Here is a 15,237-nt window from a genome sequence, read left to right on the forward strand (position 1 = left end):
TTGTACAGAGTTTACATTTTTTTTAAAAATAGTTTTCATAAAGACATGTATATCACCCTTATCCCCAAGATGTGGGCAAAATTATCTCATTTATCTAGGCCTTGCTCCATGGTGTATCTGAGTCAGACTGTATATTTTGTTTCCAAGACTTAAAAGCAACTTGGAAGAGAAACAAATAAAGAAATACAAATATAAAAATGTATATAATAAATAATAAATATACAAACTTATTTATTGTAGCACTGTTTGCAATTGCAAAATATCTAAGTGATCATATATGGGACAGTGGTTCAACAAATTAATAAGTTAAGTGGGGAAAAAATGAACCAACCTAGGTAACTTTGGAAATTGGTACTTCATATTATGTAAGACTAAAGACAAAATGACCTGGACACAATATTGCACTTGAGTGGTAAATTTGGTTTTCACAGGGCTATGGGTTAGCATTTCTGAAAGTAAGAATATTCTAGGATTGAGCAAACAAGTAAATATACTATGGATAAGGAGAGTCAGGTTTCTCAAGATCAAAGAAAGAAGTTAAAAGAAGAAAAAAGAAATCAAGAATGAAAACTATGGTTTTGGGACTTCCCTGGTGGTCCAGTGGTTAAGAATCACCTGCTAATGCAGGTAACGTGAGTTCAATCCCTGATCCAGGAAGATTCCACATGCCATAGGACAACTGAGTCAATGCGCCACAACTAGAGCCCACGAGCCTCAAAGACTGAAGCCTGTGTACCTAGAGCCCATGCTTCACAATAAGAGAAGCCACCACAACGAGAAGCCCACTCACTGCAATCAGACAAACCCACATACAGCAACGAAGACCCAATTTAACCAAAAAATAAATAAAAAATAAATACAATTAAAAACAAAACATAAGATCACCATATGGTACCCCAACACTAGTCAAAGCGAGAATAAACATCAATAAAAATTTAAAAAATAAAGACAAAATATAAATTAAATAAAAACTGTGGTGTTGAACTGAAATTGGAGGAATCAGTAATTTTAATGGTTTTATGGTTTTAAATATATATACATTATATAGATGTGTATAGATGTGAAAGATGTGTATAGATGTGAAAGATGTGAAAGATGTGTAAGTGTAAAGATGTGAAAAGTCTGTGCTACTTAGAGAAAGGTAAATTAAAACAACACTAGGACACCATTTCTCACCTGTCAGTTTGGTGGAAATTTTAAATGATGACAACACCTTCTGTTGGTGAAAGTGTGGGGGGCAACGTATTTCTTAGCTGTGTGCACTGAGAAGGTTTATAGGCAAGGATTCCCACGTAATGAATGCATCTAGCACCCAGATCTTAGTTCCTAAGTGCCATTTCTTCAGTACAAGGAACCAGGGGTCCTTGAAGAAATGGCTGAATTCATTGGGGGTTGGGGCAAGAAAATTAGAAAATGAGTCAGATGGTGCTAGAAAGTTAGGAAATGCTCAAAAGATGATGGAGAATGTGAAAGGACACTGGAAAGAGCTCTCAATGGCCAAATCTGAGACAGTTTGAACAAAATAAATAATGATAGTAATGTAGAGTAGGTAAAGAATCTGTCTACAATGCAGGAGACCTGGATTCGATCCCTGGGTTGGGAAGATCCCCTGGAGAAAGAAATGGCAGCCCACTCCAGTATTCTTGCCTGGAGAATCCCCATGGACAGAGGAGCCTGGCAGGCTGCAGTCCATGGGGTTGCAAAGAGTTGGACATGACTGAGCAGCTAAGTACACACACGCGAATGCAGAATAATCCATAGTATGAAATGCATGTCCGTGAGTTCATACTGATACAAATACAAAATAAATAATAAGTAAGTTGGGGAGGAAAGAAATAGCTTTTCCTTAGATTAGACTTCTATCCATAGCTGTAGAAGGAATGATGGAAACAACAAACAACCACCTGGCAAACACCACAGTAATAACTGCTGCAGGTAAGAACTGCTGATGGATGTTAAAATTAGTGAGTGAAAGCATATTATGAGAAACAGGATATTTGCATAGTCTCAAAGTATTTTCCCATAAGGTACTTACTAATTTCAAAGTTTAAAATAATCACCTTAGGGACTTCCCTGGTGGTCCAGTGGTTAAGACTCCACGCTCCCAATGCATGGGCTTGGGGCACATTTTATGGGTGTAGATTAATTCATATAAGTGGCAAACATAATATCATCATTGACTGATGCATATTTTAAAACTATCTAAAAACAAAACTGAACAAAGGGAAAACAAACTTGCCATTAAGAAGTCATGCTGGCGTCACAGAGGAAATATTAAGGAGGTAATATTAAGAAACCAAAGCAAATTAAAGGGTAAAAAGCCAGAAATATTCATATAATCCAAAAACTGTGGATTACCAGTAACATGGATGGTGAGAGCCAAGCTTTCATATTTAAAAATAGTATTTTCAAAAAAGTCATATAATTCTCTATGAACTGTAAAAAATTTCCCAGGGATTTATTTTTAAGTAGGGAATACCATGCAATCCCCTCTCTGCCCAGTAGCTCTCAGGTTCAACTTGTAAGGTGCTAGCATTGTTTTGCAGAGCTCAATACCAAGTAAATAAAATACTGTCAGGCTTTTCTACTGGGCTGGCCAAAAAGTTCATTCAAGTTTGTTTTTCCATAAGATGTAGTGGAAAAACCCAAATGAACTCTGGCCAATCCAATATTTCAGGGGGAAAAAATTGCATCAATAAATGGAATTTTCTCACTTTTAAACTTAAAAGTAAACTTTTGGTTACTATTCTCTAGCAGAATCTGAAATAATATGACATGTAGAACAAAACCGTGCTTTGTCATTTTATATTTAATATGTCAATATTTCATAGTGTCAGACCAATTGATTTTGAAATCATTTTACTAATACATTTATTTTTTAATGTTCTTTTTCATTATGGTTTGTCACAGAATACTGAATATAGTTTCTTATGCTATACATAGGACCTTATCATTTATTCATTCTGTATATAATGTTTGCATCTGCTAATCTTAAACTCCCAGTCCATCCCTCTTCTATTCTGCCTCACCCCTGGAAACAAATCTATTCTCTATGTTCATGACTTTGTTTCTGATTTGTAAAAGTTCATTTCTATCATTAGCTTTCTCATCTATAAAATGACAATACCAACCTTGGATGAGTCCTCTAAGGATAAAACTACTTAGTAAATGGGAGGCAATTAAACAGTGCCTTGCACAGAAAGAGTACTTAATAGCCTTTACCTGTTATTAGAAGTATCAATACCATTTTACTAACAAAAGGGTATAATGACTTCTATGGATTCTGTCATTGAAATAATTCTAAAATTCTGTCACACACTGGTCCAATTATGTACAAACACTCTCTCTTGTTGGAAAGGAGAAAATAAAAAACTCTGCAGTATTAGTTTTCTCTCCATAAACTGCTTGAGGGTTTCCAATATCATATTTATAACATGCCACATCCTTACCTGTAGACTGGAGAAACAGGTTAAAAATAGACTATCCTTCAATGCATGCATAATTTTGCATTAAATTATATTACCAAGAGCATAATCTAGTCTTGAAAGTAGATTTTTCTTTCATTCTCCACTCTAAAAATATTATTAGGGTTCCACAGTTATCATCAAAGACATTTTCCTGATGCTGTTCAAGATCACTGATACCCTAAAATTCGCTAACTTAAAACTCACAGTTTCCTGTTTTAATTACCCCAGATACAGACAGATTTCTATCAGCATTTAGGCCTTTTAGTTCTGGTCTGCCACTCACTAGATGAATAACATTGGGCAAGTCGCTTAATACCTCCAAACCTTGATCCATTCGTCTATAAAATGTGACATCTGTCCTTAAATAGTCACAGGATTATAGTGAGATACCAAAGGTAATTTTTAAAAACTATATGTCCTTTTACAAATGTTAGGTGATTTTGATAATAATTCAGGCCACCTGAAACAATCGAGGCTGTTTATTTAATAATTTACAAGTTGTTATTCACTGTATTTTAAAATATCTGTGACTCAGTAAAGAAGAAATGATCACATCCAATAAAAGTAATGAAATAGTAATAGAGCTTCCACCAACCTGGCCATTTGCTTGTAAGCTTCTTCAGCTACTGCAAAGATATGTGGATCCATATCACCCATGTTCTGACCACTATATGCATTAATAATATCTTCTCCATAAATAGGCAGCTGTTCATAAGGATTTATAGCTACTAGGACTATACCTGGGAAGAAAGGCAAAAAACCAAAAGAAGTCAATAATATCCTAATGGGCGTATCAAACGTGGTAAAGTGAGAATCACAGTTAAAATTCAATTAATATCAAACTAACAAATTGCTAAGAGTCAAAATATACCATAGCACTTGCCTGTGAACCATTAAGTCCTAACTAAAAAACCATTTACAAACAAGACTAGGTTATTTAAAGTAGTAAAAATTGTGGCAATATTGGAAGAATTTTAAAATTTTTATAATATTTAAACCAAAAATTCTACTTCTAGAAATGTATCCAAATGAAATAAACATATATTCATGTAAAGGGATTAAAAAAAAAAAAGATGTTTATTATAATGTTATTCGTAACAGTGAAAAGTAGAAACAAAATACAAAACAGAGGGACAGTGGTTTATGTTTAGCACAAGAAACTATATTCTACATCCTGTGATAAACCACAATGGAAAAGAACATGAAAAAGAATATACATATGTATAACTGAGTCACATTGCTATATGGCAGAAACTAAATATGACATTGTGAATCAATTTTATTTCAATAAATATTTTTTAAAAAGGGAGAGTGGTTTAATATGTATTATTATATCCATGTGATCCAGATCATGTTTGTGACAAATATTAAGTGCCCTGGGAAAAGACGACACACTATATATAGACTGATTCCAATTTTATATTTATTTATACTCTTTTACATTTACACACAGGATATAAGACAACTTAATATTGGTTATTTTTCAGTGGTGAATTACATGTAATTATTTTTCATTTTTTATACTTTTTTTTGGTATTTCCTTAAATTTTATATCAGATATATGTTAACTTTAGTCATTCATTCAACAAATATTTGACTACAATTAAGTTTTGAGTCTTTTCTAAGTGTTATATTTATAGCAGTAAAAAAAAAAAGACTAATTTAAATAGAGTATAACCTTTAAAAACTGTAATCACTATACTGTACACCTGTAAGTTATATAACATTGTAAAGTGAAAGTCAAAGTCACTTAGTCATGTCCAACTCTTTGTGACCCCAGGGACTGGGGCCCACCAGGCTCCTCTGTCCATGGAATTTTCCAGGCAAGAATACTGGAGTGTGTAGCCGTTCTCTTCTCCAGGGGATCTTCCCTACCCAGGGATCGAACCCAGGTCTCCCGCACTGCAGGTGGATTCTTTACCGTCTGAGCCACCACATCAACTATATTTCAATAAAAATTTTTTTTTTTAAAAAGGAAAAATCTTTGTCCTCCTGGACTTTGTAATCTAGAGGGAAATTCAGGCAATAAATAAGAAAAAAATATATATATATTACAGGATAGATAGTAAGGTAAATGGGGGATTAAACAGAGAAGGAATATTGATGTCTAGGAGAAGAAAATATAGGGTGGACAGGAAAGGCTTCAATGAGAAGGTAGCAGTAGCATATGTGCAAGAAAGATAAACTGAAGAAAAAATGAATATTGACCAAAAGACTTAGTAGGTAGGAAAGAAAAAGAGCAAATATCAAGAATATAAATTCTTTTAAGGAGAAAAGATAGCTGTCCCTGCCCCAAACTGGAGCCCAATGAAGAAATGTTGAGCACTAAGTTGGGTACATGCAGCAGAGACTTGGAAGGAAATGGATAGAAATCCCAGACCTGAGACTCAGCAGATAATACTTGGTGAAAGAAGGATTAAAAAATCAGTACAGAAAAAAGAGCTAGAGAAAATGAAGAATAAGAAGGAAGCAGAGAAAGAAGAAAAAGAAGGAAAAGGGGAACATATACATGTATGCTTAACTGCTAGGAGAGGGGAAGAAAAAAATCTTGGACTGGGTCACTGGCAGCTACTACTGGAATGAACAGGGGCCCAGGCAAGCAGATCAAGCAAGAAGTGTTACTACAACTCAAGTCAGTCCTGCACTGCTAAGCATATTGAGAAAAAGAAAACATTTTGAACCTGCCCCAAAGATAAGTCTTTGGATGCCTACTCTTCAAGTATTGGTTTTTGTAAGAGATGAAAATAACTTGCAAATCAGTACTGAATATGGCATACGACTTCTATGCAGAGAAAAAGCAAAAGATGGACCCAGTTCTTTGTATTCTGAGTAATATTATTTAAGTTCATAAAAGAGTTTATTCAGCATAAAATGCAACTAGCTAATGAACACTGGTAAATCTTTTGAGAATCTGTATACGGGTCAGGAAGCAAAAGTTAGAACTGGACATGGAACAACAGACTGGTTCCAAAAAGGAAAAGGAGTACATCAAGCTGTATATTGTCACCCTGCTTATTTAACTTATATGTAGAGTACATCATGAGAAACGCTTGGCTGGAGGAAGCACAGGCTGGAATCAAGATTGCCGAGAGAAATATCAATAACCTCAGATATGCAGATGACACCACCCTGATGGCAGAAAGTGAAGAAGAACTAAAGAGCCTCTTGATGAAAGTGAAAGAGGAGAGTGAAAAAGTTGGCTTAAAGCTCAATATTCAGAAAACGAAGATCATGGCATCCGGTCCCATCACTTCATGGCAAATAGATGGGGAAACAGTGGAAACAGTGGCTGACTTTATTTTTCTGGGCTCCAAAATCACTGCAGATGGTGACTGAAGCCATGAAATTAAAAGACACTTACTCCTTGGAAGGAAAGTTAAGACCAACCTAGACAGCATATTAAAAAGCAGAGACATTACTTTGCCAACAAAAGTCCGTCTAGTTAAGGCTATGGTTTTTCCAGTGGTCATGTATGGATATGAGAGTTGGACTATAAAGAAAGCTGAGCACCGAAGAATTGATGCTTTTGAACTGTGGTGTTGGAGAAGACTCTTGAGAGAGTCCCTTGGACTGCAAGGAGATCCAACCAGTCCATCTTAAAGGAAATCAGTCCTGAATATTCACTGGAAGAACTGATGCTGAAGCTGAAACTCCAATACTTTGGCCACCTGATGCGAAGAGCTGACTCATTTGAAAAGACCCTGATGCTGGGAAAGATTGAGGGTGGGAGGAGAAGGGGATGACAGAGGATGAGATGGTTGGATGGCATCACCAACTCAATGGACATGGGGTTGGATGAACTCCGGGAGTTGGTGATGGACAGGGAGGCCTGGTGTACAAAGAGTCGGACACAACTGAGCAACTGAACTGAACTGAAATCTTTTGATAACTCTGAAGTGAATATGTTTCTAAGAAAAGATCCACCCACAGCCTTCTTTCTCATGCACATTATTTCCATGGTTATGTCCATTAGCAAAAAGAATTCACAGTTCACTCAGACAGCAATGCACACTCACCACAATATGTATAAATAAGTTTGGAATCAATAAAGCGGACTCTGAGATTATGGAGTACAGCAGGCTCGTGAAGATAACTGAGGGCTGTGAGATCATTTTCACCCACAAGTATGTCAGGGTTTCTTAAATGAGGCAGTTCCTTGGTCTTTGGATCTAGACGATATTCCAAATCCTGAAAATGCACAAGATACAGCATCTGAATAAATCATGGCAAAAACCTGATACAGGCATGTATTAACACATTTTGATCATTTCCTATTCCTGATTTGTTTCTCAGTTATTAAATACATTTTCCTGGTACCCCCCAAAACCACAGAAATTGGTGGAAACAGCAAAAAATGAGAGTCTGTTTTCACTAGATGTATTAACTCATAGCAACATTTTTTGCTAATACAGTTTGAAAAGTCAAAGCCTAGATTATTTTTTCTACCTAGTTACTAGGCCAGATCATTTTCTACGGGAAAATAATTCTTTTTTTATCCTCTTCACCTGGTATAAGTGACAGACAATATAAGAGAGTGCTAAGAGCTTGGCTCTAGAGCCAGATCAACGCAGGTTCAAGTCCTGAAACTGTTATTTACTTCTTGTGTGGTCTTGTGTATATTATTTAACCTTAATCTTTCATTTGTAAAAAGGGCATAATGGAAATAGCTCACAGGCGTGTGCTAAAAATTAAAGGAGACAATGTTTGGTATGTGGTAGGTACTTGGGAACTCCTGAACCCAGAGAGGCCCAAGAATCCCTTAAAATTAGATGTTAACACTTTGCATCTATGCATGTATGTGTAAGTACATACACATATGTGTATTTCTTTAAAATACAGTCCATAGTTTTTATTAGACTTTTAATGAAGTGCTTGGCCCTCCAAATTAAGAAGTACTACTCATTTTAAGGAATATGGCTTTATGGCAAAGTCAAGCATGGAGACTGTCACTCAATTATGTATTAAGGGGAAACAACATACAACACATGAAAAGGAAAAAAACAGCAATATAATTGCAGAGATGGACAAGTTAGTTTTGTAAAAAGACTTTTGCTAATACTTTTGTTAATACTAAAGAGATATATAGAGGTCAAATGTTCAAATCAGGTCGGAATGAATTCTGCAAAATGGGGAGGAAATTTTTACAGTCTGACCCTCGACCTCTCTTTGTCTGTTTATTAGGATCTAATGTCCTTTTCCAAAGCTGACTAGTCTTTGCATTGGCTTCTGCCATACAAAAAATGGTTATGTGATCTCAGGCAGACTGCTTAATATCTCTGAGTCTGGGCTTCCTTATTTGGAAAATAGTTACAATACCACATGCGAACGCGCGGGTTTGCTGTGCGAATTATCATAAGAAAATATAGCCTAAAGTACCTAACGTGCCTCACAGAGTGGATGATCAATGAATATTGAATAAGTTAATTCCTTATTTGGTAGTCAAGGCCCTTCTAATCTGGTCTAATTCTTCCCTGCCTTCTTTCTGAATAATTGCCTTGCCTCTGTTTTGCTCTCCTGAAATTCATTCTCCACTCCACCACCAGTGAGTCCTTTCTAAAACAGAAAACTTGGCACTCTTCCGTTTAAAAACACTACAATCACTTCCCAGGTATACCAGTTGAAGTTTAAGAGTTGCAGCATGAACATGAGGCTCTCTTTGATCTGGTACTCCCCCACCCCCATATTCCTGCCAGTCCTCTCCCGTCAAATCCCAACAACATGAAACTTGTACAGTTCTCCAAATGCACAATACTGTGCATGCCTCCCTGCCCTTGCTGAGGCTCCTCCAGATCCCTGAAATGCACTCTTCCTTGTCTATTCATTCTTTAGACGATGCCTCTCTGACTCTTAGCCTTCATCAGTTCCTCTGACCAGTCTCCACTCTGTTCTATTTTGTTTCTTATTTATATTTATTATATCATATGTCACAGTATTCCTAAGTATATGTACTTTCTTATTTGACATTAATGTCAGAGAGCATATTTTTTGCCTCTTCTTTTTGTCTCTTCTTAACATGATACATAGCAAGTACCTTAACATACTAGCCTTAAACTAGAACACACACCTTTCTAAATCTCTGTTCAGTCAACTTGTGATATTCACTATCTTCAAAATATATTCCAAGTCTCACAAAGTCTATCCCCTTTCTCTTTGTTAATCTAAACTCTGTCTAGTCAAAACTCTTCCTTCTCTTGGGAGTCTTCCCTGAAGCACCCCACAGTGATGTTTCCCTCTTTTGGGACCCTAAAGTCCTCACTGTCTTTACAGTACAGCACAGTGGTTATGAGCACAGACCATAAAGGCAATCTACTGGCTCAAAGTCCCAACTTCATCCCTTAATGCCTATATAACTCTGAGCAAGTCCCAAACGTTCTGAGTCTCAGTATTTCATCCATAAAGTGGTAATAATAACAGGCCCACCTCATAGGATTGTTATGAGGATTAAGTGAGTTATAGGATATAAAGGACTCAGAACTACACCTGGTACATAGTAAGTGTTTAATACATATTAACTGTCAGGACAGTATTACTCACTTGGGAATTAATCATAAGCTTATCTTTTGACATTTTTAGTATTGCAGTATTGAACTACTTTTTATATCCTGCATTCTCCTGGCTAGATTATAAATTGTTTAGAAGAAATTAATGTCACACTAAAAGTGTGATATGCCCTGTCAAATGCAGTAGAGAGAATAAAAAGGGTGGAACCAAGAGTCTATTCTGCAGTGAATGAAGATGGGAAAGTATAGAGACACAACTGGTTATAGGTTTTTCTGGCCACTAGCAAAGGGTTTTATAGATAATAGCTTCTAAGTAAATATTTTTCAAATACCTATTTCCAGCAAATATCATATCTCAAGCTGGGTCTTGAAATGTTGTTTTCTTAGTTAATATGAATTATTTAAGTGATATCCTAAACAAAATACAGATAAACAGGAATATCTATGGGAGGATTAGATGTGAATCTAAATCAGGTCATAATAAATTCATAAGCCAAAATAATGGGTTTTTTTAAAGTATCTGCTATTTTCACTAACCCTTTGGGATAGAAACTTGTTTGCCATTTTTATCAGTTAAGTGAAAATATTAGATTAATTCAAAATTTAACTTCCAAGTGAAGTTAAGTATCTCACAGCAAATTTACCCTTTTGAATTTCCTTTACTTTATGCCATTAACAACAAATAAAAGCAGAATTCCTACCTTTCCATCCTCAAGTTGAAGCAGGAGAACTTTATCTCCTGGCTTATAATCTTTGAGCAGCTCTGCTGACTTCCAAACTTCTTCAGGATCAGGTATCCAAACCCTGGCAAACTAGAAGACAAGAAGAAAAAAATATTTAAACCAGCAATTCAATTACTTTATAATGATATTAAAAAATCATGGATGTATTTATAATTAAACAGTTTATGAACAAAATAAAACTCAGCAAATATGAAATTTAACTTTTAAATTAGCAGATGAAAAGTACTTTAGCCTCAGTAGTACCATAAGTCCACATTATTAAAAGGCACAATGCTCTGTATTGTGGTAATAATTTCACAATATATGCAATTCCAATCATTATGCCATACACCTTAAACTCATACAATGCAGTATGTCAATTCTATCTCAATAACACTATGGAAGTGGGGGAAACTATGCTCTGAAGAAATAGCCTTGATTAAAATTTGACTTTGCCTTATATTAAGAATGCTACCCCAAAATTTAATTTTAGATTAAAATGTACGTATAAACCTATTTTTTCACTGAATGCAGACTTTCATGGGTCTAAGAACAAGATTTGGAAGCTCTGGTGTGGTGGCTGTGCCAGTTTCAGCAGCACAGCTATTTTTTTCAATCATAAGATTTAAAATTTGAATTTTTTATTGTAGTTTTCATCCTGTGTTCTGCAAACCCTTAGTGATTTCTCAGTATTCATGGGGGATCATTATGGTATGAGCAGAGGAGCCACAGCTGTTTTACATACTGGACATCTGGAATTTGCTTTGAAGAAAGTTCTGTTGCTAATTTTTAAAAAATGAGAAGGCACTGCTGTCTATATTTTGTTTTCATTATTTTAGAAAGATGAGTGAAAAGGGTAAAATGGAATATTCATCCTAGCCTCAATATCATGAAAGAGGTATCAAGAGGAGTTTCTAAAACAGCAAATCTTTAGCCTTAACTACACCCTCTGGACTTAAGCCAATTTTGAACATCAGATCAATTTTGATTGGGTCCTCCAAACACCACAATGAAGAGGTGTTTTATGACTGTTTGGATTCCTTAGAAAGGACTCTCCCTTTAAAACATATGTACACTAAGCCTTGGTGCCCATTTTCAGGAATATATCACATATGAAAATATCACCAACGCCAGTCTTTCTCTATTTTCTTCAGAGCTTTTATTACTACCTGAATTTATTTATGCTATTTCTTGTTTAAGTATTTACTATTTTTCTTTGTTAGAATATAAGTTCCATATTTGTCTTGTTCAACACTGTATCAAGTGCTTGTGTATCTGGTACAAAGCTGGGCCCTGAGTATTTGCTAAAAGAATGCCAATCCTTAAATTGAATAGAAGTGAGCATAGAAACAAACAAACAAACAAACAGAACAAAACCTCACCCCTTGCTTTATTTATCTCTTATTATCATAGATTCATGCAGATTTTTGGTCTGAACAGTTTGTAGAGAAAAGGGTACCAAGCCGGGTTATGGGTTCCAATCACAGGACTACCAGATTGGTCTTTTAGCTTTTATTTCAGGTATCTGCAAGATGGGGGATGACAGCAAGACTCATCTAGTTTATCTCCAAGGTTTATACACACAGAAACTCTGTGAAAAGTATAAACCAATATATAAGTATAGGCTGAGATTGTTACTAAGTGTTTTTTCCATAAGAAGTGATTGTTAATGTTATATACCAAATATGTTACTACAACTTATTTCATAACTTTTCCCTCAGTTATACAGCCCCTTAAACTGAGTAATATCCATACACATTACTAAAATCTTACTCATTCAATAAAGATTTCTGGGAGGCTCAAGAGGGAGGTGGTACATGTATAATCACTGCTGATTTGCCATAAATGTTGTGCGGCAGAAACCATCACAAAATTGTAAAGCATTTTTCCACCAATTAAAAAATAAATTAAAAAAATAAACATTTCTGTTTACTAACTGCTTCCACTCTGAAGCCTACTTTAGAAAGCCAGTATTTCGATAACTTTTTCTGAAAGGGATTTACTAGTTCCAAAAAAGATGTCTGAAACATGAGACTCAGAGTCATGAAATAACCTACTACCTTGACTGATGAAAACACAAAAAGCAAAATGGGTCCAAGTGAGTATGTAGAATCATGGCTGACCTGCTCTAAACATGAGTTTTCAACTAAATCTAGAAAGAAGTGCCTTTGTGTTTTGTCCATAGCAAGCTCTAGCTCAGATTTCTACAAGTATTTTGGAAGCAGTAGTGAGCTGGTACTTTGCCAAAGGTTTGATTTCCAAGAGCCAGATGTTAACAACACTTACAGATAGAAGACAGAGGCTAAGGCCCTTCCACTCACCAGAGGCAAGATACTGAAATACCAAACATCACTCTGACAACCAACTTCCCCCTTATCTTATCTCTGCTGCTGCTGCTAAGTCACTTCAGTCATGTCTGGCTCTGTGCGACCCCATAGACAGCACCCTACTAGGCTCCCCTGTCCTAGGATTCTCCAGGCAAGAACACTGGAGTGGGTTGCCATTTCCTTCTCCAATGCATGAAAGTGAAAAGTGAAAGTGAAGTCGCTCAGTCGTGTCCAACTCTTCGAGACCCCATGGACTGCAGCCTACCAGGCTCCTGCGTCCATGGGATTTTCCAGGCAAGAGTACTGGAGTGGGGTACCATCGCCTTCTCTGTTATCTTATTTCTATCTCTGGGGAAAATATCCAAGGAGAAATAGGTCAGAAATCAGTCTATTATTACCACTGTCTCTTTTTTATTCTTTTCCATCTTAATCAGTGAGGATCAGTGACTCTGCAGAAACAACTATACAGAACTAGGTCAGTTGGGAAAATATATATACCTTAGATGCTGAAATAGAGAGGAATCTCAACCTGACAACGCCCCTTCCTATTGCCTCTAAAACCTCCAACCCTACTTTCCACTGTCCCCTTAAGCCCCCAGAGAAAATACACATGGTAGCCCTGATGAAGAAGACTAAGCTTGTTCAGCTACATCCAGTGTGAAGACTAAAAAGGAAGACAAGAAGGCAAGGTCCCAAGATCACACGAGAACCTAAAAGAGATATATGTTAGCAACAGTCAGGGAGGAATCAGAAATAGGAGTGGATACACCTACCCACTAAGTCTGCCCAGGTACCTAGTGAAACCAAAGCAGTTAGTGAAAGATAATCCTAGCCAAAGTGAACCAGCCCTGACAGAGTTCCCAGCAAGACAAGACAAGGGAAGGTCCAATGTCTTGTAACAACTCTGTCACCAGCTGTCTCCATTAGCTAATAGAGGGTGAAGCTTTCCTGCAATGCTCCCCATTCCATTTTTAACTCACACTACTCTAGCCCTCATTACTTTGTGAGTCCTTCAAATGCCTCACTTACGATACCTCAGACCTCCTACCCTAGACTGCATGCTCCTTAAGCCATCTTTGAACCCCATCTAGACTGGCTTACCTCCTTGACCACAGTTAGTGGCACATTTGTGTTGATTCTACTTAAGGCAGAGGTAGGGCAAGGGAAGGGGGAAAAGTCAGGAGAATGGCGAAGAGAAGTAGCAAAGGCAAACTTCACAGACCCACCTCAGGATTTTTCTTGAAGCTACAAAGCACAGCTGAGATGGGGTAGGAGTCAGAGACTCAGAGAAGAGACTCGTGGAGTAGTAGGCAAAGAGTGAACACTGATGCAGAAACTGTAGAAGAAGGGAAAACAAGGATTTGGGATATGAGGTACTGTGACTAAAGCCACAAAAACTGTAGGACATGAAGAAAAGAGGAAAAGGCTTAAAACAGAAAACACTGAAATATAAATACACATCAAAGATTAGTAGCTTGCAAGGAAAATAAAAACCATCTGTCATACAACATAATTTACGACGAGATAAAGCTGACTGAGTCTAATGGGAGAGCCCTGGAAAGGCGGGTTCAGGGGACATGCCTGCACCGGTCCCTGAAGAGAGGGGCACCAAACAGCATGGCTTCTCAGGGGTTACACCCATCCCTGTGTGCTGAAGGAGGCAGCAGTCATCATTCTCATTGTATTCTACCACAATGACAACACTCAATTGGTCCTTGATTAATGCAGGTGACTCACTGGAAGTTTTGCGAACTTGCATTTTGTCAGTCAAGGAACCCAAAAGTTTGAGTATTCAGAATAATATTTTCTGAGGCCTCACACACCTTGGGAATGAGACTGACAGTAAATGACCAGTCCCTAAATCCCAAAAATCTGATCCATGTGATTCTCTCCCTTCCCCAAACTCCCATGCATGTTATTTGCTTACAGACAGCACACATGCACATCTTTCATAGTTCCCCTATTAAGTCATAGCAGTTTGGCAACATGGAATCTACTTGGTTCAATTTTAATACCCCATTGAAAACATTCACAAAAATGAATGCTTTATGTGACAATTCAAACAAGCCTATAATAACTAAGTGCTTCTCTAGGCTATGAACTGAAGCAGAAGAGAAATCCTGAATCATCAATACCCTTTCCTCTGATCCCTGACATTAACACTGATAGCCAAGTGGTTACTAAGTAATTCATATAACCCTAAAGGCATGTTTTTCAGGTA

At 36.8% G+C, this 15,237-nt stretch overlaps 1 protein-coding gene across 5 annotated transcripts in view; it reads right to left on the reverse strand.

Moving 5' to 3' along the window:
* Positions 1-15,237, reverse strand: part of MYO5A (myosin VA) — a 201,194-nt gene that overhangs the window by 116,651 nt on the left and 69,306 nt on the right. For all 5 annotated transcript variants that reach the window (XM_070377911.1, XM_070377910.1, XM_070377909.1 and 2 more), the window contains exons 2-4: positions 10,669-10,779; positions 7,484-7,655; positions 4,063-4,207 (exon numbers count right to left, since the gene is read on the reverse strand). In XM_070377911.1, coding sequence (XP_070234012.1) covers positions 4,063-4,207; positions 7,484-7,655; positions 10,669-10,779 — 428 coding nt within the window. The remainder of the gene's footprint in view (positions 1-4,062; positions 4,208-7,483; positions 7,656-10,668; positions 10,780-15,237) is intronic.

This window comes from Bos mutus, chromosome 10, assembly GCF_027580195.1.
Source record: "Bos mutus isolate GX-2022 chromosome 10, NWIPB_WYAK_1.1, whole genome shotgun sequence".
Lineage (NCBI taxonomy): Eukaryota > Metazoa > Chordata > Mammalia > Artiodactyla > Bovidae > Bos > Bos mutus.